At 40.7% G+C, this 20,218-nt stretch overlaps 1 protein-coding gene across 8 annotated transcripts in view; it reads right to left on the reverse strand.

Moving 5' to 3' along the window:
• The window catches only part of Dag1 (dystroglycan 1), a 67,539-nt gene that overhangs the window by 6,626 nt on the left and 40,695 nt on the right, over positions 1-20,218 (reverse strand). For 7 of the 8 annotated variants that reach the window (XM_047564057.1, XM_047564058.1, XM_047564060.1 and 4 more), the window contains 2 exons: positions 17,853-17,931; positions 10,231-10,621 (listed from right to left, as the gene is read on the reverse strand). In XM_047564057.1, coding sequence (XP_047420013.1) covers positions 10,231-10,515 — 285 coding nt within the window. In that variant the 5' untranslated portion in view covers positions 10,516-10,621; positions 17,853-17,931. Of the gene's footprint in view, positions 1-10,230; positions 10,622-16,505; positions 16,639-17,852; positions 17,932-20,218 lie in introns of those variants that run through there. The other variant, XM_047564063.1, reaches the window with a different exon arrangement.

Genomic DNA, 20,218 nt, shown 5'->3' on the forward strand with positions numbered 1-20,218 from the left:
ACACAAGGGCCAACAAAGAGCACATCTTCACTGTCAGCCTCAGGCACTGCTCTTCATGGGCACTGCTTATCAACAGAAGGACCCTAAAATGCTTCCCTTCCTGTGGCAAAGCTAAGGCTATACCTACTGGGCTCCCCAACAGCTGTCGTTTCCTCTGCCAAAAGATAGGAACTTGTGTGGAATACTGTAAAACCCTAGATTAAAATCTGATATTCCCAGCTAGGACTCCAAAGTCCAGGCAGCAATCTTAAAGACTTTTCACCCTCTTTAAACTGTTCAAACAGGTTTCCTAACCCCCGTGAAAACCTACTAATAAGCTAAATGACATTAGGAGTTATTATTATTGGGATTACCGTTTCTGATTGCTCTCTGATCCAGAGAGGACTATAAATAGCGTTTCTTCTTTTTTTTTATGAATGGCATTTCTTTTGTGACATGACATTTCATCAACTTCATGGTGCACCATCAGCTAATTAATGCACCACACACAAAAATTCTCTTACCCTGTCATTCATCATCAAACCCAGAAAATGTTAAAATATCTATAAACGTAAGTGTCAAGGTGGGTGTGGTGGTACACTCCTTTAATCCCAGCAACTCGGGAGGTTAAGGTAGGAGGATTACAAGTTTGAGGTCAGCCTCAGCAACTTAGCAAGGCTCTAAGCAACATGAGACCCTGTCTCAACATAAAATATAAAAAGGCCTGGGGATGTGGCTTAGTGGTTAAACACCCTGGGTTCAATCTGTGGTATCAAAAAGTAAAAAGAAAACACAAGTGTCTTTCAATCCATAAAAATATTTCCTTTAAAATATCTTTTACCTAAAAATAGTAATACTTTTTTCAAATATTTTGGCTAAGAAACATGCTTTAAATTTTTTTCAGTTCATTTATGTTAAATATAAAACTGCCATGTCCACAGGTAAACACATAAAGCTAAGTTTGAATGTTCTTATTTTGGGGAAAAAAAAAAAAAAAAGTGAAGCAAAAAATGGGAAGGCTCGCATGGAATGTTTACAGAACCATGAACTGTTTTGCAAGGGTGGAGTCCGAGTAGGGGATCCTAAAAGGTGGAGAGTAAGTTAGGACATGGATCCAGGTCTCCAGGCAACTGAGGGTCTTTCCAAAGCCCATTCCCTCCCAAAGGCCACTACTGGGATGGGAGAGCATATGAAGAAGGAGGGCAGAGGGAGGTGACACGGAAGGCCTAGAATGGAGCTCTAGATAAAGCAAGCGAAGAGAAGTCACCTGCAGAAGAGACTGAACAAGACTGGGAAAGACCAGGAGAAGCTCCAGAGGTGGGAGTTCACTTGCTGGCAAGACCCAAGGGACATTTCTGAGTAGTCACACAACTGTACCCAGCTTTCAATGTTTCATCAGCATGTATGAACAAGCAGCCTAGTGCTTCTCTAGTCTGTCTCCACCTACATAAGGGCACTTTCTAACACAGAAAACAGAGAAAGGTCATGCCTCTTCAGAGCTTCCCAGTCTTCCTATTCTACTGACCCAAATAGTCCAAGTCCTGCTGTTAGACATTTCTTATGGAATCAACTCAGGCCATGCCATGGTCAAGGCGCCCATACAGCAAGTCTTGGACACCATATACTTTATTGTAATTATGCCAAATAACATTATAATTTGTTGATGTCATGTAACATACATAACAAACATGAAAGAAAACACCAGGTTTCACCAAATTGAGTTATAATGTTCAATTTCAACCAGGAGATAAGAAAATTAGTGGCTTTAAAATGGGTATGATGGTATGTGCCTGTATCCCAAGCAGGAGGTTTGCTTCAGTTTGGGAGTTTGGAGCCTGGACACCATAGTGGGACCCCATCTTGGAGGGGAGGGTGGATTAGCAGCTTTATTTTGATTGAGAATAAATCATCTACTCAAAGTTTTACAGACTTTTTGAGCAAGCCAAGGCAGAAAAACAGGGCCAAGCCTCTCCAACCTATCCAATCTCTCTGTAGATTCTGTTTCCCCAGAGCACTAGAATCCAGGATGAGTGCTGGTTGCAGGACAGGTGTGAAATCTGGACCTACAGCCTGGAAGCAGGCAGCCTCCCTAAATCATGAATAATCTGAAGATAGAAAGTAAAGGTACTATGGCTTTTACTAGGTGTGGTGGCACACATCCAGCAACTTGGGAGGCTGAGGAAGAAGGATTTCAATCAAGGATAGCCTCAGCAACTTTGCAAGACCCTGTCTCAACATAAAAATGGAATGGACTGGAGGTGTAGCTCAGTGGTAAAGTACTACTGGGTTCAATCCCTAGTCAGGGGCAAGGGGGAGATAAAAGAAGAATGAATCCCAGCTCTAGGTAGGCTGAGGCTTGACACAACCTCAGTCCAAGAGTACTCATCTGTAAAACATGGAAAGTGAGCTTATCCTCAGACTATTTTATAGGACCAGGCATGCTGGACTTTGGCAGGGCTGATTCCCACCCACTCCAGTGTACTGTGAGAAGACCCAGTAAACAACATTAAGAATGCTGCACGAATAGGCTCCACTCCCCAGTCCTCCTTCCCAGTTGGCTTGGATCAGCCCAATGTACAGGGGGAGCTTATCTCCATGTTCATACTCCAAAGTATCTAAGGGAAATGGAAAGGCTGTGGGCAAAAGATGCCAAGATTTTAAGGGGAACCAAATGAGAGTCCCTAATGCCAGGGTTTGCGCAGCATAAAAATTTCTTCCCTAGGGCTAAAGATATAGTACCATGAGAGAGTACATGTGCTCCATGAAACAGAAGCAATCTCTCATCCCAAACCAGTACTCTTCAGTAACTGAAGAGGAAAAGGGCTGGGGCTGTAGCTCAGAGGTTGAGCGCTTGCCTCACACATGTGAGACACTGGGTTCCATCCTCAGCACCACATTTAAAAAAAAAAAAAAAAAGATATTGTGTCCAGCTGGGCACGGTGGCACATGCCTATAATCCTAGCAGCTTGGAAGGCTGAGGCAAAGGATCATGAGTTCAAAGCCAGCCTCAGCAAAAGTGAGGCACTAAATAAAAATACAAAATAGGGCTGGGGATGTGGCTCAGTGGTTGAGTGCTCGTGAGTTCAATCCCCGGAACCCTTAAAAAAATAAATAAAAAATAAAAAGATATTGTCCATCTATAATTTAAAAAAAGAAGAAAAAAAAAAGAAAACAGGAACAGGAACTTCTATTTACTTATTCCTCATCAAAAGGCAGGTTTCCACCTACAGTGTGAGCCAGTCAAACAGTTGAAGGACAAAACTGAAGAATCGGGTTCTCATTAGAACTGATATTTCTTTTCTTTTTCTTTCTTGCCTTTTTTTGGGGGGCAGTAGTAGGTGCTGGTTGCTCAGGGCCTCACTATATTGGTGAAGCTGGCCTCATGATCCCCTATTTCAGCCTCCCGAATTGCTGGGATTATAGCCTGCACCACCATGCCCAGTCAGATTTAGCAATTTAGCAAGCCCCTAAGCAACTTAGTGAGAACTGTCTCAAAATAAACAAAAAAGGATGGGATATAACTCAATGGTAAAACATCCCTGATTTCAATCCCCAGTACCAAAAAACAACAACAACAACAAAAAAAAAAAAAACTTACCAAGCATGGTAGTGCGCGCCTATAATCCCAGCACTTTGGGAGGCCTGAGGCAGAATTCCAAGTTCAAGACCAGCCTCAGCAAGATACTTAGTGAGATCATGTCTCAAAATAAATAAATAAATACATAAATTTAAAAAAAGGGCTGGGAGCCAGGCGTGATGCTGTAATCAGGCTCGGGAGGCTGAGGCTGGAGGATCACAAGTTCGAAGCCAGCCTCAGTGACTTAGCAAAGCGCTAACTTAGTAAAACCCTGTCTCTAAATTAAATATAAAAAGGGCTAGGATGTGGCTCTAATCAATCTCTGGTACCAAAAGAAGGGCTGGAGATGTGGCTCAGTGGTAAAGTGCTCCTAGGTCCAATTCCCCGTACCAATAATAATAATCACCATCATCGTTTAAAAGAAAAGTCAGGCACAGTGGCCCAGGTCTGTAATCCCAAGCGGCTTGGGAGACTAAACAGGAGGACTACGAGTTCAAAACCAGCCTCAGCAACTTAGTGAGACCCTACAAAACTCAACAAGACCATGTCTCCAATAAACAGGGCTGGGGATATGGTTCAATGGTTAAGTGCCCCTGGGTTCAATCCCTGGTACCAATAAATAAATACATCTAAGAATCAGTCCTTCCATCCCAAGCCCTGATACTTTTTTCAGTTCTTGTTAGTAATTTTTTTTTTTAAAAAACAGAGGCTTATATTTTCAATAGTATTTGAGTTGATGAGTCTGAGCAAATGCCATTCAGACAGCCCACCCACAAGCATGCCTTCCTTCACAAACCCACATTTCCCGGTGTGCAGTGTTCACAAAGGGTTCATTCAAACTGGATAACACCCACTTGAGGCAGGAAGAAACTGCAGTTCATCTCATGCAGGCAGCATTGCCACAAAGGTCTCAAGCATCCAAAGAAATGCTCCTTTCATAAACTCCTCTTCCTGGCCAAAAAGAGTACCCATTGTTCTCAGTAGAACAACTGGAGGGCCCACGCCAGCAGCTGAGAGCACAGTCCCAGGAAGCGCTACTCCCAGCTTGCTGACATCTTGGGTGGAGGGAAAGTCCACATTGTCTGCAGGCAAGGAGGCTGACACAGTGAAAAGTCACCCTCTCAAGGCTTGACCAAAATGAGAAATATGAGGGGTACCCCAGTCATTTCATGCTATACAAAGACATCTCTCCCTGACCATCCTAAAGAGGAAATGTCAAGCCCGAGTTTCCACTGGTTCATGCAGGACTAAACACACAGTATTGAGAGGCTAAGCAGCCAAGAACACCTTTGTGATGGGTGCCAGCTACAGTGTAGTCCATGGTAGTCTGGGCATAGCACTCATGTCACCTCTAATGTGTAGTCATTATTCATCTGCTACACATAAGGCAGTCGTAGAGCTCTCCGCAAGACATGAAGCCTCAGTCTGAAATGAGGTTGTTTTGAAGTCATGATTTCTGACTAGAAAGTATGGGCTAGTCTCATTCTGAAACCACTTTGCTGATGGCATGTTTAGCATCTTGGGTCCCTAAGTTGAATATAATGGAAATATTTAGGAACCTTGAAAACTATGTTGATTTTGTGTATATAATGACAAACTAAATGAATCAGTCAATTTAATGCAAGTATATAAAAGAATAGACATAGCAATTTTGTGCTTCTAAAGTTGGCATGCATGTTTCAAATTATCAGCTGTTAGTATTAGTGTCATACTCTGAAGAAAGTTATCTTTAGAAGGCTTTAGTATTCTTTGGCACCTCATTTTTCTGAGACAGTTTATGTAATTCTCCCCATGCTTATTTGGTCAGCTTCTTTTCTATCTGCCTTGCAAAATAGCTTATTCAGATTAGAAGTAATTACTGATTAGGAAGAGAAAAAAATCATCAATTGACAATTCATTATAAATTTCCATGGGAGGGGGGTAGAGAGAACATGGATGGTCTCAAAAAACTGACAGGGGCGGGCGGGAGTTGTGGCTCAATGGTAAAGCGCTTGCCTAACATGTGCGTGGCCCTGGGTTCGATTCTCAGCACCACATATAAATAAATAAAAATAAAGGTCCATTGACAACTGAAAAAGTATAAAAAAAAAAAAAAAAAAAAAAAAAAAAAAAAACCTGACAGAGGCAAAGTGCATCACAAGAACACAGAAATCAATATGAAGGGGTTGCCAATGGTCAAATCTGAGATCATTTGAATATAATTATAAAGACAGCAATAAATTATAAGCCACTGAATATTCAAAAACAGCATATCTATACTAATACTGGATTAATAAACACACGGCTGCTGGGCATGCCGGTGATTCCAGCGACTCACAAGGTTGAGGTAGGAGGATCTCAAGTTCAAAGCTAGCCTCAGCAACTTAGTGTGACCCTGTCTCAAAATAAGAAATTTTAAAAAGGGTATGGATGAGGTCAAGGTTTACCCCTGGGTAAAATTTCTGGTAACAAAAAAATAAATAAAATAAAATAAACCATGGCTGAGTCACAGGAACAGGTCAGAACCATTTCCCAATGTAAAATACAAGTTTAAAAATGTGTTTGTGACAGGATCCAGAGTCAAAAAATACGAAGTCCAGAAGATACTGAGAGGCAGTAGGTGAGCTTAGTCTCTTGCTGCCCCTGCCACAGGTTGGCATTTCTCCTGTGTACAGCCAGACAGGCTCTGACAATCCAAAGCAGGTGTAAGTGCTAAGAGCTTTCATTCCCTTTGCCCACAAGGTCTAGTAGATCATAAAAGACAAACATGCAGGTACTAATATATAAAAATAAATCCTACTATTATGCATAACTATAGTGTACTAACAAAAAACAATAAAGCCAAACATGTAGACTAATAAAAAATAAGAATTTTAAGGACAGAAATTTATAAAAAATAAGGTAAGAATAAATTCTACTATATTACATACAACTATAGTGCACTAAATAAAAAATAACAACAAAGCCAAACATGCAGACTAAAAAAAATAAGAATTTCAAGGACAGAAATTTGTGAATAAGGTAACATAGGTTGCCTTTACTGGGACAGAAGGGAAAGGTCTCTAAAATACTCACAGGGGATATCAAGTTGAACCTGAAATAGGTGGTTGTCCTCACTCCAAAAGAGCAAAAGGCCTTGGGTAGGTACTAAGCTAGGTGTATTTACAGTGTACAAAGGGGCTAATGTGGACAGGACAAGTATACAGAGGGGAAGGGGAGGGACTGAAGGTCAGAGGCCACATCATATGGGGCTTGATCCTGAGTATAGCTTATAAGGGGAATTTTGAGCAGATTTAAGCTTTAGATAAAGATCTTTAGATAAAAGATGTCTCTGGTCTCAGTGTGGAGAACAAACTGAGGGGTCAGAAACAAGGAGCCCTTGGGAAGAGATGAACAAACAGTAGCTTGGATGAAGGACAGTGATGATGGGACACAGATAAGATTCTGAGGTCACCCCAACAAGCATCCTTGGCAGAAGACCCACAATGTTTCTCATACACATAAGAATATCAGCCAACTATTAAAAGTTACATTCCCCAAATCAATTAATAGCCATAAGGGAAAAAGTCATGCTACAGTGAATGAAATAAGGTCAAAAAATATGTCCAATACAATCCTGGTCTAAGATGTCTGTATGTGGTATGAATACCTCTTGATGAACACGAAGAACACCTCTCCATGAGACTTTTTTCCTTTCTCCTTTTACAATGTCCACAATAAAATACCTTGTTATAAGAAAATTAACTCCTTTAATATGAAGACTTTTTCAAACTTGTTTCACAAATGGGAAACCAAAATTCCAAGAATGAGGTCTAGCTTTCTGACTCCCTGATTCTCCAACCTATATCTGATGCTTAAGACTGTTTAAGATAGTCACCTTTTGTGTGTGTGGAAGGGGCAGGGGATCAGTGCTGAGAAACCGAACCAAGGACCTCATGCATGCTAGGCAAGTACTTTACCACAACTACATCCCCAGCCCTTCATCGCTTTTCTACAGGATCATCAGCTACTAAATGGCCTGCTTTCCACAGATAAATATACGAGATAAAATCCTGTTTCCCTAGTAATATCTCTTTACTTTCCCCGTGAATAAGCCTGTAATAAGTCTCTCTGCCAGATACTGAAAATATCCAGCTCACTGTATCTGTCCAAAGCACTTCTAGTCAAAATCAATTCATGTAAAACATTCCCATGGCCATCAGAACAAAAGCAATCAATGCAGGGTTTTGGATATTCAGGAGATCAAGTCAGAAACTGGGCAAGAAATGTATTCTCCAGAATAGTCACTCTTTATCTAATATATTAGCATCTGGCTTGGTGGGATATTAAGAGGATTACACGGAAACCTATGCAAACACTTTGGAAATTAGAAGGAGCTCTGTGGAATTGGGTTGCAACATGAGACAGGATCATCTTAAGTATAAAAAGGGGGAAGGGGAAGAAGAGGAAGGAGAAGATAGAAGAGGAGGAGGAGGGACAGGAGGGAAGAGGAAGAGGTGAGTAGTAGTAGGAGAGGGAGTCGGGAAGAGGGAAAAAGAATGAACACCCCTGAAATCACAAAGAAACCCTAAGAACAGGTCATGAAAGACCTAAAGAAAAGGGAACCAAGAAGTTGCATGTAAAGATAAGTCTATCTAGATTTAAGAGAAAGGGGTATAGGACTTACTCTCCACAAGAAAAATGGCATGGAATTTGTGAAGCCTGGGTTGGAAAAGGACAAGTTGATAAGGACCCATAAGAACCTGCATATGGGGTGCACGCCTGTAATCCCAGTGGCTCAGGAGGCAGGAGGATCACAAGTTCAAAAACCAGTCTTAGCAACTTATGGAGGCCCTAAGCAACTCAGTAATACCCTGCCTCTAATAAAACACAAAAAGGGGCTAGGGATGTGGCTCAGGGGTTAAGTGTGCCTGAGTTCAATTCCCAGTACAAAAAAAAAAAAAACTGCATAAGTTTCAACTAATGGAGCACAATGGAAGTGTTGTTTGAGTTTGCAAGCCTAGGCCTTAAGAGACTGGCAGATTCTACTTCCTGGAATACCCAAATTTGAAATCCAAATAGCCCAGGGAGAAGTCTACATGAAGAAGAACCAAAAACACTGATCAAGAGTACCAGTTAAGCTCTTGTCAACAGGAGCTTACAAACGAACTTACAAACCATGAATGAGACACCTTGGACAAGGAACCTCCAGCCTCAGATAAGCCACTTTAGCTAGTGCCATGGAAGTAGAAATGAGGTTCTCAAATGAGCACAAATGCCTGAATTCCTGGTCACAAATTTCTGAAAACAGCTCACTGGGTTTTTTTGTTCATTCTGTCTTTTGTGATGCTGGGGATAGAATTCAGGGCCTTATATATGGGGGGTCAGTGTTCTGCCACTGAACTACATTCACAGTCCCAGCTCACTATCTTAAAGCACTGTTTGGTGGTTTAAATACATCAATAAGTAGCAAATACTGTGTGTAAGCAGAAGTCTAAATGAAGAGCCGATATAAAAACTATCATTATAAAGTACAGATCTTCAAATATTTTTAGTTCACTTCTAAGTCATACTTCTTTACCTCTTTTTGTAGGTGGGGGGTGGGGGGGCAGGGGGACCGGGAATTTAACCCTACGTAGGGGTGCTTTACCACTGAGCTACATTCCCAGCCCTTTTTTTTTTTTTTTTATAAATTGTTGAGACATGGTCTCACTGAATTGCTTAAGGCATGGAGGTGTAGTGTACCCCAATAATAAAGCAAATTTCCTAGCATATGTGAGGTCCTGTATTCAATCCCTAGCACCACAGCAAAAAATAAATTGCTTAGGGCTTCACTAAATTGCTGTGGCTTGTCTTGAACCTGCTATCCTCCTGCCTTAGCACCCTACTCTACCCCTGAAGTCCCTGGGATTACAGACATGGCCAGCACAACCAGCTCAGCCTCACCCCTAGAATACTGTAAGAAAGAAGTCAGCAAACTAGGCCTGAGCCAAGCATGGCCTGCCACCTGTTTTTATATGGCCCAGTCTTTGTACTTTCAAATGACTGGGGGAAAAAAAAAAGAATATTTTTTTTAAAGTATTTTTAGTTGTAGATGGACACAAAACCTTTATTTTATTTACTTATTATGTGGTGCTGAGAATTGAATCCAGTGCCTCACACATGCTAGGAAAGTGTACTACCACTGAGCTACAACCCCAGCCTTAAACTATTTCTTGACATGTGAAAATTATATAGAATTCAGTTTTAGTTAAGTCAAGTTTTATCAAAACACGACCGAGCCCATTCATTTACTTATTATCTATGCCTACTTTCACACTGTGCTGGAAAGTTAAGAGTTTCAACAAAAACCATATGAACCTGCAAAACTAACCTCTGCTCTAAGAGATATTCATAACTTCAAGGATACATCCCACCTACTTATCCACCATACAAACTCACTCAGGATTGAGAGGAAATGTCAAGGTTCCACAAGCCCAGACAGAGGAATAACATTTGGGGAGCAAAAATTAAGTTTAAGATGTTATTCTGAGGTTTATCGGGACCCTCCTGGGAAAACCAGTGGCTATGTACTCTCCTGAGAGGTCACTCACTTAGTAGATACTAAAAGAAATGAGCTCAGAACTGGTGGAGCTTAGAATTGAGAAGAAAAACACATCAAAACTAAAATGGAAGATAAAAACACTTCCTCATTTATGCTTTGTATCTAGTCTCACCTTGATGATTTCTCCACTGGAAGCAATTAAATCTGTTGGAATGGTCACTTGAAATGAGCGCCCGACGACAGCTGTGCCATCAGGAATGCCAATCACCCTGGGAACAGCTTCATGGAGGTCTGAGAGCACTGAATGCATGGATGCTTCGAGCTGGTTCTCCCAGTCCCTGATGGCGTCCGAGGGTTCACTGGGCCAGTGGGATTGAGCCACAGCCACAGAAAGCAGGAGGACAAAGGTCCTCCCCCAGAGGGGGGGCAGCAGTGAAAGGCCCACAGACATCCTCATCCCAGTTCCAAATTGCTCAAGTTGACAGTCTTGCTAAGGAAAGAAGAAAGTGATGTGGTCCCACAGCTGGATTCTTACCCTATATACAACTGCTCCATCTCAGAGCCTGAAAAAGAAGAAGAGTAAATTCAGACTTCAGCAATCTCCGCAGCTACAAAGTTGTACAACTACCAAGTTCTGCCAAGAATGTCAGTTAGAGAACTTCTCACCCACCTGTGCTCTCCAACTATATGCAGCTACTTAGCAAAGGAAATTTGGCTAGTCCAAATAGGTGTAAATACACACTGGATTTTGAAAACTTTGTATAAAAAAGGAAGGTAAGATACCTCATTAATAATTTTGAGACACTGATTACATGTTTAAATTATAATATTTTGGATATAATCAAATATATTATTAAATGAAATGCATTAAGTAAATAAAAAATAATAGTTAATAATGAGATCTGTTAACCAGACATGGTGGTACATGCCTGTAATCACAGTGGCTCAGGAGGCTGAGGCAGAAGGATCACAAGTTCAAAGTCAGCCTCAGCAAAAGTGAGGTACTAAACAACTCAGTGAGACCCTATTTAGACATAAATATTAATACAATATTAATAAATATTAATAAATATACAAAATAGTAGTCAAGTGCCCCTGAGTTCAATCCCCAGTACCCCCCAAAATAAATTAATTAAATTAAATAAAAAGGGATAGGGGTGTGGCTCAATGGTAAGAGTGCTTACCTAATATGTGTGAGGCCCTTGGTTCTACATACCCAGTACCACACACACAAAAAAAGTTCTATTTATAAAATATATTATTGGCATTAATTTCATTCCCCAGCACTGTTAAAAAAAAAAAATTAATTTTACCTGTTTGTTTTGTGTTTATGTATGTGTGCCTACCAAGAAAATTTAAATGACAAATGTGGCTCACATTATGTCTGTTGGGCAGCACTGCTCTAGATGCAATTTCCATTTTATAGGAAATATGGGACACATGAGGAGACAACTAGGCAAATCTAGAATGTGGGACCTTCTATAAGATAACTGGCCTTGTCTCTCCAAAAGCTAACATTCCCTAAATTTTAGGTACCTGTTCTAGCTTAAGGGTTAGTAACCACATGATAGGTACATCTTGACTGGATCCTACATTTACTTTACACACATATGCGCGCACACACAGGATCTAGATTTACTTTATACACATACACACACAAACTCAGATCCCAGGGGGTAACTGAGGATTTGCATGAGAGGCAGAGATTGGATTTACTTTTACTTTTCTGAGGTGGTATAACGGCTGTACATCTCCATAGGGGATTGCCCTCAAACTCCCTGCCCCCAGCACTGAGTATTAAACCAAGGTGTGCTCTACTACTGAGCTATGTGCCCAGCCTTTTTTTTTTTTTTTTTTTTTTTTTTTTTGTTCTAGGGATTGAACCCATGAGTGCTTTGCCACTGAGCACATTCCCAGTTTTTTTTTTTTAAAGACAGGCTTTTACTAAGTTGCTGAGGGCTTTGCTGAGTTGTTGAGACTGGCCATTAACTTACAATCCTCCTGTCTTAGGTTCCCAATTTGCTGGAATTATAGGCACGTGCCATCACATCCAGTTCCCAGCCTTTTTTATTTTGAGACTGGGTCTCACTAAGTTGCACAAGTTGGCCCTGAACTTGCAATCCTCCTGCCTCAGTCTCCCAAGTAGCTGAGATTGTAGGCAGGTGCCATCACACCTGGAACCCTCAATCTTGTGGGTTTTCTCTCACCCTTTCTCCCTAGTGCTGGAAGTTGAACCCAGGGCATGTTGCATGCTGGGCAAGTGCTCTACCAGAACTATATCCTAGCCTAGGAGTTATATTTTGAAGTGTTTAGGGAATGAAGTGTCAAACACTCTATAACTTAATTTGAAATGATTCAAGGTGGAAAACGTGTGCAAGTATATATAAGGCCACTTGGCTTTAAAATAAGACTTTAAAAACTACTTTTGGGGGCTGGGGTTGTGGCTCAGTGGCAGAGCAATTGCCTAGCATGTGTGCAGCACTGGGTTCAATTATCAGCACCATACAAATAAATATATAAAATAAAGGTCCATCAACATCTTTAAAAAAAAAAAAAAAGACTTACTTTTCAAGGACAAAAAAATACAAGGATCTACATAGAAAAATGCAGCAACTGACTACTCCTCACATCCCCAAGCATTAATCACAGGACATGTTTATTAAACAAGTAAATTTGTAAACCCTGTGCTAGTGAACACTTATTTGGTCTCTCTTACCCTCCACCCCCACTAGAATAACAAGAAACCTGCATATTGTCCTCCATTCCATCAGCATCAAGCAGTTCAGGATATTCTATCTAGACTGGCAGCAACACAGATGCCTTGTGGGATTTACTGGGGTCCACAGGAGACCACAGACATCATGGGCAATTTGCTATTCTGGAAAAAGATTAAGTACCACCACGAGCCCACACTGCAGAGAAGCATATGATATTTGTTTGACCTGGGTAATGCAAAGTAAATAAAACCAAAATTGATAAAAGAAAACAAGGCCACAACCAGGTGCAGTGGCACACATCTGTAATCCCAGTGGCCTGGGAGGCTGAGGCAGAAGAACTGCAATTTCAAAGCCAGCCTCAGCAGCTAAACAAGGCCCTCAGCAACTTAGTGAGATCCTGTCTCAAAATAAAAATACAAAGGGCTGTGACTGAGCACAGTTGCACACACCTGTAATTCCAGCAGTTCAGGAGGCTGAAGCAGGAGGATTACAAGAAGTTCAAAGTCAGCCTCAGCAATTTAGTGAGGCCCTAGGCAACTCAGTGAAATCTGCCTCTAAATAAAATACAGAAAAGGGATGAGGATGTGACTTGTGGTGGGATGTGACTCAGTGGTTAAGCCCCTGGGCTCAACCCCCAGTAACAAAAACAAAAAACAAAAAAGAAAACAAGGTCACCAAAGAGGGAGTCATAACTCTAAAGTCAATGCAAATCCAAGTCAATTCCAATAAGGTTTTCATTTTCATTTTGTTTGCTATTGATTTTGCTATTCCTGTTTTTATATTGTTTTTGTACTAAAATTCAAGAGACAGGGCCAAAAACCCAAGAAAGTAAAAAAAGTCTTATCATGGCCCAAGGGTAGCATGCACCTATAATCCCAGTTACTGGGAAGATACCAAGATTCAGATAACTCATAGCTAAAGTATTGGTGGAAGAACAGACACAGTTCAGTGGAATAGAGAATCCAGAAACAGATCTACAGGAATATGCCAAACCCATTTATTTTTTAAAATGGTGCTAAAGCAATTCATTTGGGAGAGGGGATTACCTTTCAACCCAGGGTCCTTCAATGGCAAATGAATAAACCGTGGCAAAGCATTCTACCACTGAGCTGCAACCCTAGCACCCCCTAACTATAGAATACTAATGAGCAATAAAAAGTAATAAACTAGCTGGGCACAGTACTGTGTACAAGCCCATAATCCTAGCTACTCAGGAGTCTAAGGCAGGAGGACCCAAGGAGGAGACTGAGTCCAATCTAGGCAATTTAATTAGACCCTGTCTCAAAACAAAAATTTAGAAAGGGGGAGTTTGAGCTGTAGCTCATGGGAGAATGCTTGCCTAGCACGTGGGGAGGCACAGGGTTCAAATCTCAGCACCACATAAAAATAAATAAATAAAATAAGCCGGAAGCAGTGGCATGCACCTGTAATCCCAGCAATTCAGGAGGCTAAGGCAGGAAAATCATGAGTTTAAAGCTAGCCTCAGCAACTTATCAAGGCCATAAGTAACTCAGTGAGACCTTGTCTCTAAATAAAATACAAAAAAGGGCTGGGGATGTGGCTCAGTGGTTAAATACCCCTGAGTTCACTCCTTGGTACCAAAAATAAAAAATTAAAAAAGGTATTTTGTTCATCTACCACTAAAAAAGACATATACTTAAAAAAAAAAAAATTAAAAAGGGGTAGGGAAGTAGCTCTAGAGTGAAGCTTTTGTCCAGCATCCATAAGGTCCCAGTAACACAAAGAGGGGGGTGGGGGGTGGGAAATGAATTACTGATACACCCAACAATTCAGGTAAATTTTGAAGGACTTGTACTAGGTGAAAAATGTTATGACATTCTTTATAAGTCATTTTTATAACATTTTTGAAGTGACAAAATTATAAAAATAGAGAATAAATCAGTAGTTGCCAGTGGTTAAGGAAGAACTCCAGATATGAGGGAAGTAGGTGTGGGTATAAATGGGAAACATGAGGGATATTTGTGTGGATGGAAATATTCTCTACCTTGACTATATCAGGTCAAGGTATATTGATTATGCTATTGTACTATAGCTTTTTAACATGTTATCAGGTGAAATTGGGTAAGTATACAAGGATCTCTCTACATTTTTTATTTCTTCCTTTCTTTTTTTTTTTTTTTAAGTGTTATATGGTTCAAACCCAGGGTCTCTTGTATGCTAAACATGTGCTCTACAACTGAGCTACACTCCCAGCCCACCTCTATAGTTTCTAGCTATATGGCAACTAATTTTGGACATAAATACAAAATAATCTCAAATTTTTTTATAAATCTAAAAAAGAAATAAGCCAGGTGCACTGGTGCCAAACTTAATACCAGCAACTTGGGAGGCTGAGGCAGGAGGATCACAAATTCAAGGTCAGTCTTAGAAACTTATTGAAACCCTAACTCAACATAAAAAATAAAATGGGTTGGGAACACAGCTCAGTAGTAGAGCACCCAAGTTCAATCCCCAATCCCTAGTACCACAAATCAATCAGAGAAAGAAAAGAACCAGGTTTAGTGGTAAACTACTGAGGAGACTGAGGCAAAAGGCTCAATAACACAGTGAAATTTTAAATTTCTGTACATTAAAGGACACCATAAAAAATGTCAAAAGTCAGGCATGGTAACTACAATGCCTGTAATCCCAGTTACTCAGTAGGCTGAGGTTGGTGGATCACTTGAAACCAGGCATTCAACTGGACAACAAAGTAGGACCCTGTCTCAAAGGAAAAAAAGAAAGACAAAAGCAGTCCATTGCAGAAAAACAGACTATCATTTATGTACAATGTTTACATTATCTATTGTTTATGGATTCATATATAAGAAGAAATAAGTAGGCTGGGGATATAGCACAGTTGGTAGAGTGACTGCCTTGAAAACACAAGGCCCTGGGTTCAATCCCCAGCACTGCAAAAAAAAAAAAAAAAGAAGAAGAAGAAGAAATAAAATCACACATGGGATCATAAATGCCAATTCAAGACTGTCATCACTCTGGGAAAAGAGGATAAGGGGAAAAAGGAGGGGTTCCTCAGAGTTCCCTTCTTTTACATGGACCTCCCAAATTTTGGGATTATGTGCCACCACTCCCAGTTTTTCTAAAACAGATCTTATAAAAACATGGGAAAACATCAAGGTATGACAAAGGTGGGTTGTATATACTCAGGTCTGTGTGATATTTATTAGTCTGTTTTCTGCTGTTTTAAACACATGAAAGTGAAGAGCCTGGCTGAATCCTAGGACCTTAAAAAAAAAAAAATCCTAAAACAGCCAGCACATTGTGCTCTACCTTACCTTTTTGTGTGTTGTTCATCCACCTTCTCAGGACTGGAGAGCCCTGTCCTCAAGCGAATATTTGGCCACGCAGATCTCAGCCTCTGGGGCTTCTGTCCTACCCATTACCATCTTTGTCCACTTCTATCTTTTGGTTCCCATGTCACTAAGGTTTATCCTGTCCCTGAGAGCAGGAACTATATGCACCCCAAGTTTCTAAGACATCACCTTTTAGCCTTTGGCTAAAATCAAGTACAGTATCTACTTCCTAAGACAACATGTGTCCCTTAGGGGCTCAGAAAAACACAATAAGCAGTTCTAAAAGGTATCAGAAAGGAAATGAAACTCAAATATATCTCAGTTAAATATGTTTTCTAATTTGGCACAGCCCCAACATCTCATCAATGTAAGCTAAGTGACAGGTAAAATATTGCTCCCCTTCCTGTTTCTATTACCTTGTTCCACCCTCCAAAGTCACATGGTGACCAGGCAGTTCTCACAGAGCTTCAGTCCCAATCTTCAGTAGGGACCTTTCTTCCCCCATGGCTGGATCACTTCTGCCTTCCACAGAATCACCAGCAGTATTGTTAGGTGCTATACTTATCAAGAAGAGCCAAATGGTCACAGACTTAGGGAAAGCCCCCATGGAAATCAGTCCCAAGAACCATTTAATGCCCAATGACAATGCCTATGGGGTCCTCTACTAAGAAAGACAAGGAAGAAAATCCTGAATTCTCAATGCCCAATGTTCCCTGCACTCATGGGGTAAGCAGAATCTTCTCTTTAAACTCCTATGTAGTGTCTCAGGTTTAAGGTTTTCCTTCAACTCCTGTTTTGTTTTGTTTTTTTAAATAATTCCTAGGTGCTTAAATTGGTTTTTTTTTGTTTGTTTGTTTGTTTTGTTTTGTTTTGTTTTTTCCAGGTGGCATACACCTGTAATCCCAGTGGCTCAGGTGGCTGAGACAGGAAGATCGCAAGTTCAAAGTCAGTCTCAGCAATTTAATGAAGCTATAATCAACTTAGCAAAGTCCTAACTCTAAATAAAAAATAAAAAGGGCTGAGGATGTGGTTCAGAGGTTAATCGCACCTGGGTTCAATACCTGGTACTAAAATAAAAAGAGTTTCTTTTTCTTTTATTCTTTTGGTGGCACTGGAAGATTAAATGCAGGACCTCATGTATGCTAGGCAAATACCTACTACTGAGTCAACCCTCTCTCTCCTCGTTTGACAGAGGGTCTCACCAAGTTGCCCAGGCTGGACTTAAAACAGATTTTCCTGCCTCAATCTCCCAAGCAGCTGGGAATACAGGTGTGTGCCATTGTGTTTGCACCACTTTTACAGCTTATTATACTAATTTAGTTTCAAGGTTGTTTGTTCTTTGGTCCCTTTTATTTTTTGAGACAGGGTCTGTCTTGATAAATTTCTTGGGCAGGACTCCCAAACTGCCATCCTCCTGCCTTAGCCTCCCCAGTCCCTGGAATTAAAGGCATAGGCCATCTCATCTGGTCCTTGTGATTTAATGCTATCTAATATTTTAACTGTAACTTCAGAGTTTTCTTAACTGTTACATAGTACCTCCTTTAATTTCCTTTCCCTTTTTCACTCATTTTAACTTTTATTTAGTAAATGGCTCGCTCAGCTCAATGAACAATTCACCACAACTAAATTGTGGGAGTGCAGGGATACATCTGTTACAATACCTAATGTACACCCAACACTCACACAGTGCCAGTCACATGACTAATCAATGAATGCAGAAAATACAGACCTATAAAAAAAAAATCTTCATATAGTTTACTTACTTTTCCACTTATTAGATCCAGTTGAATTTTGATCTTTTACTTCTCTAATCTGATTCTCAATTTTAAATTCTCAGCTTTTCTGAAAAAAAAAAAAAAAAAAAAAAAATCAGTTATGAGATACACCCTATCCTACCAAGAACATAAGCTCAGTCTCCTATCTGAGGACAGTGACAACATGGGGTGTCTGTTCCATGGGCATGACTAAGTGCTCTGCATTTAGAAGACAGGCAATGTACAGGGCAAAACTCCAACTACTATGTGTTGTTTTTTCATGCTCTGGGAAGAAAAGATCTTTCTGCAACTTGTCAAAAAGCAGCATGTATCTTTCTGATACTGGCTTCCTATAAGCAAGAATCATGTTTGTCCATACTAGGAACCTGGTAGGCTATTACCGACACACCAGTATTAGGATGGCCCTCTTGAAGGTTTTTATTACACGAGTCTCATACCCACACACTTGATCACAATGCAAAGATCCTTATCCTTGTTTCTCAGGGATCAGGGCCCAAAGAGAGGTAAATATTCCACCATGGTTACACAGAGTCTGGTGACCAGAACATGACAGAAGAAGAGGTTCAGTCTTTCTGACAAGACCATTCACTCCAACACTTCACATATACTCACATTATATCCTCTGAACTACCAGGAAGTGCTCAAGGCCACGCAAGAATATGTCCCAGATGATCTCACCACTGTCTGGCTAACCAGAGCTACCAAAGCTCTCCTACTGAGGGACAAGTGATGGGAACTGGGAATTCACTTCCTGTGCCAGCACTCAGTGCAGTACCCATGTCTGCACCTGAGAATCTCAATATGGCCCCACACTGCCTCTTCAACAAATGGTGCTGGGAGAATTGGAAATCCATATGCAACAGAATGAAACTAAACCCATATCTCTCACCATGCACGAAACTAAACCTCAAAATGGATTAAGGACCTCGGAATCAGACCAGAGACCTTGCATCTTATAGAAGAAAAAGTAGGTCCAGAGCTTCAACATGTCGGCTTAGGACCAGACTTCCTCAACAGGACTCCCATAGCACAAGAAATAAAAGCAAGAATCAATAACTGGGATAGATTCAAACTAAAAAGCTTTCTCTCAGCAAAGGAAACTACCAACAATGCGAAGAAAGAGCCTACAGAGTGGGAGAAAATCTTTGCCAATCATACTTCAGATAGAGCACTAATCTCCAGAATCTATAAAGAACTCAAAAAACTCTACACCAAGAATGCAAATAATCCAATCGACAAATGGGCTAAGGAAATGAATAGACATTTCACAGAAAAAGATCTACAAGCAATCAACAAACATATGGAAAAGTGTTCAACATCTCTAATAATAAGAGAAATGCAAATCAAAACCACCCTAAGATTCCATCTCACCCCAATTAGAATGGCGATTATCAAGAATACAAGCAACAACAGGTGTTGGCGAGGATGTGGGGAGAAAGGTACACTCATACATTGCTGGTGGGCCTGCAAATTAGTGCAGCCACTCTGGAAAGCAGTGTGGAGACTCCTTAGAAAACTTGGAATGGAACCACCATTTGACCCAGCTATCCCACTCCTTGGCCTATACCCAAAGGACTTAAAATCAGCATATTGCAGAGATACAGTCACATCAATGTCCATAGCTGCTCAGTTCACAATAGCCAGATTGTGGAACGAACCTAGATGTCCTTCAATTGATGAATGGATAAAGAAACTGTGGTATATATATACACAATGGAATATTACTCAGCCATAAAGAATGATAAAATTATGGCATTTGCAGCCAAATGGATGAAATTGGAGAACATCATGCTAAGTGAGATAAGCCAATCTCAAAAAAACAAAGGACAAATGATATCGCTAATAAGTGGATGATGACACATAATGGGGGGTGGGAGGGGTTAGTGTTAGGGTTAGAGTTAGGGTTAGGGAGGGGGGCAAGAATGGAGGAAGGAAGGACTGTATAGAGGGAAAAGAGGGGTGGGAGGGGTGGGGGGGAAGGGAAAAAATAACAGAAGGAATCAAACAACATTACCCTATGTAAATTTATGATTACACAAATGGTATGCTTTTACGCCATGTTCAAACAGAGAAACATGTATCCCATTTGTTTACATTAAAATATATATATATGGCCCCACACTTAAGTGAAATCCAACTTCATTTAGAAGGAACCTCCCAGGGCCCCTGGATCTCTCAACACATGTTCTTCCACCAAGGCTCACAGGGTGATAGACAGCAATTCCATCCTTCAGTCTCAGACACCCTACCCTAAGGGGTCAGGAACACTTTAAAAGTATTGGTGTCTGCAAAGCCTGGAGAGGGCAAAGCTGTTCCAGAAGTGGCTACTCAAACTGCACTCTCTCCTTTCTCTT

The sequence above is a fragment of the Sciurus carolinensis genome, chromosome 9 (assembly GCF_902686445.1).
Source record: "Sciurus carolinensis chromosome 9, mSciCar1.2, whole genome shotgun sequence".
Lineage (NCBI taxonomy): Eukaryota > Metazoa > Chordata > Mammalia > Rodentia > Sciuridae > Sciurus > Sciurus carolinensis.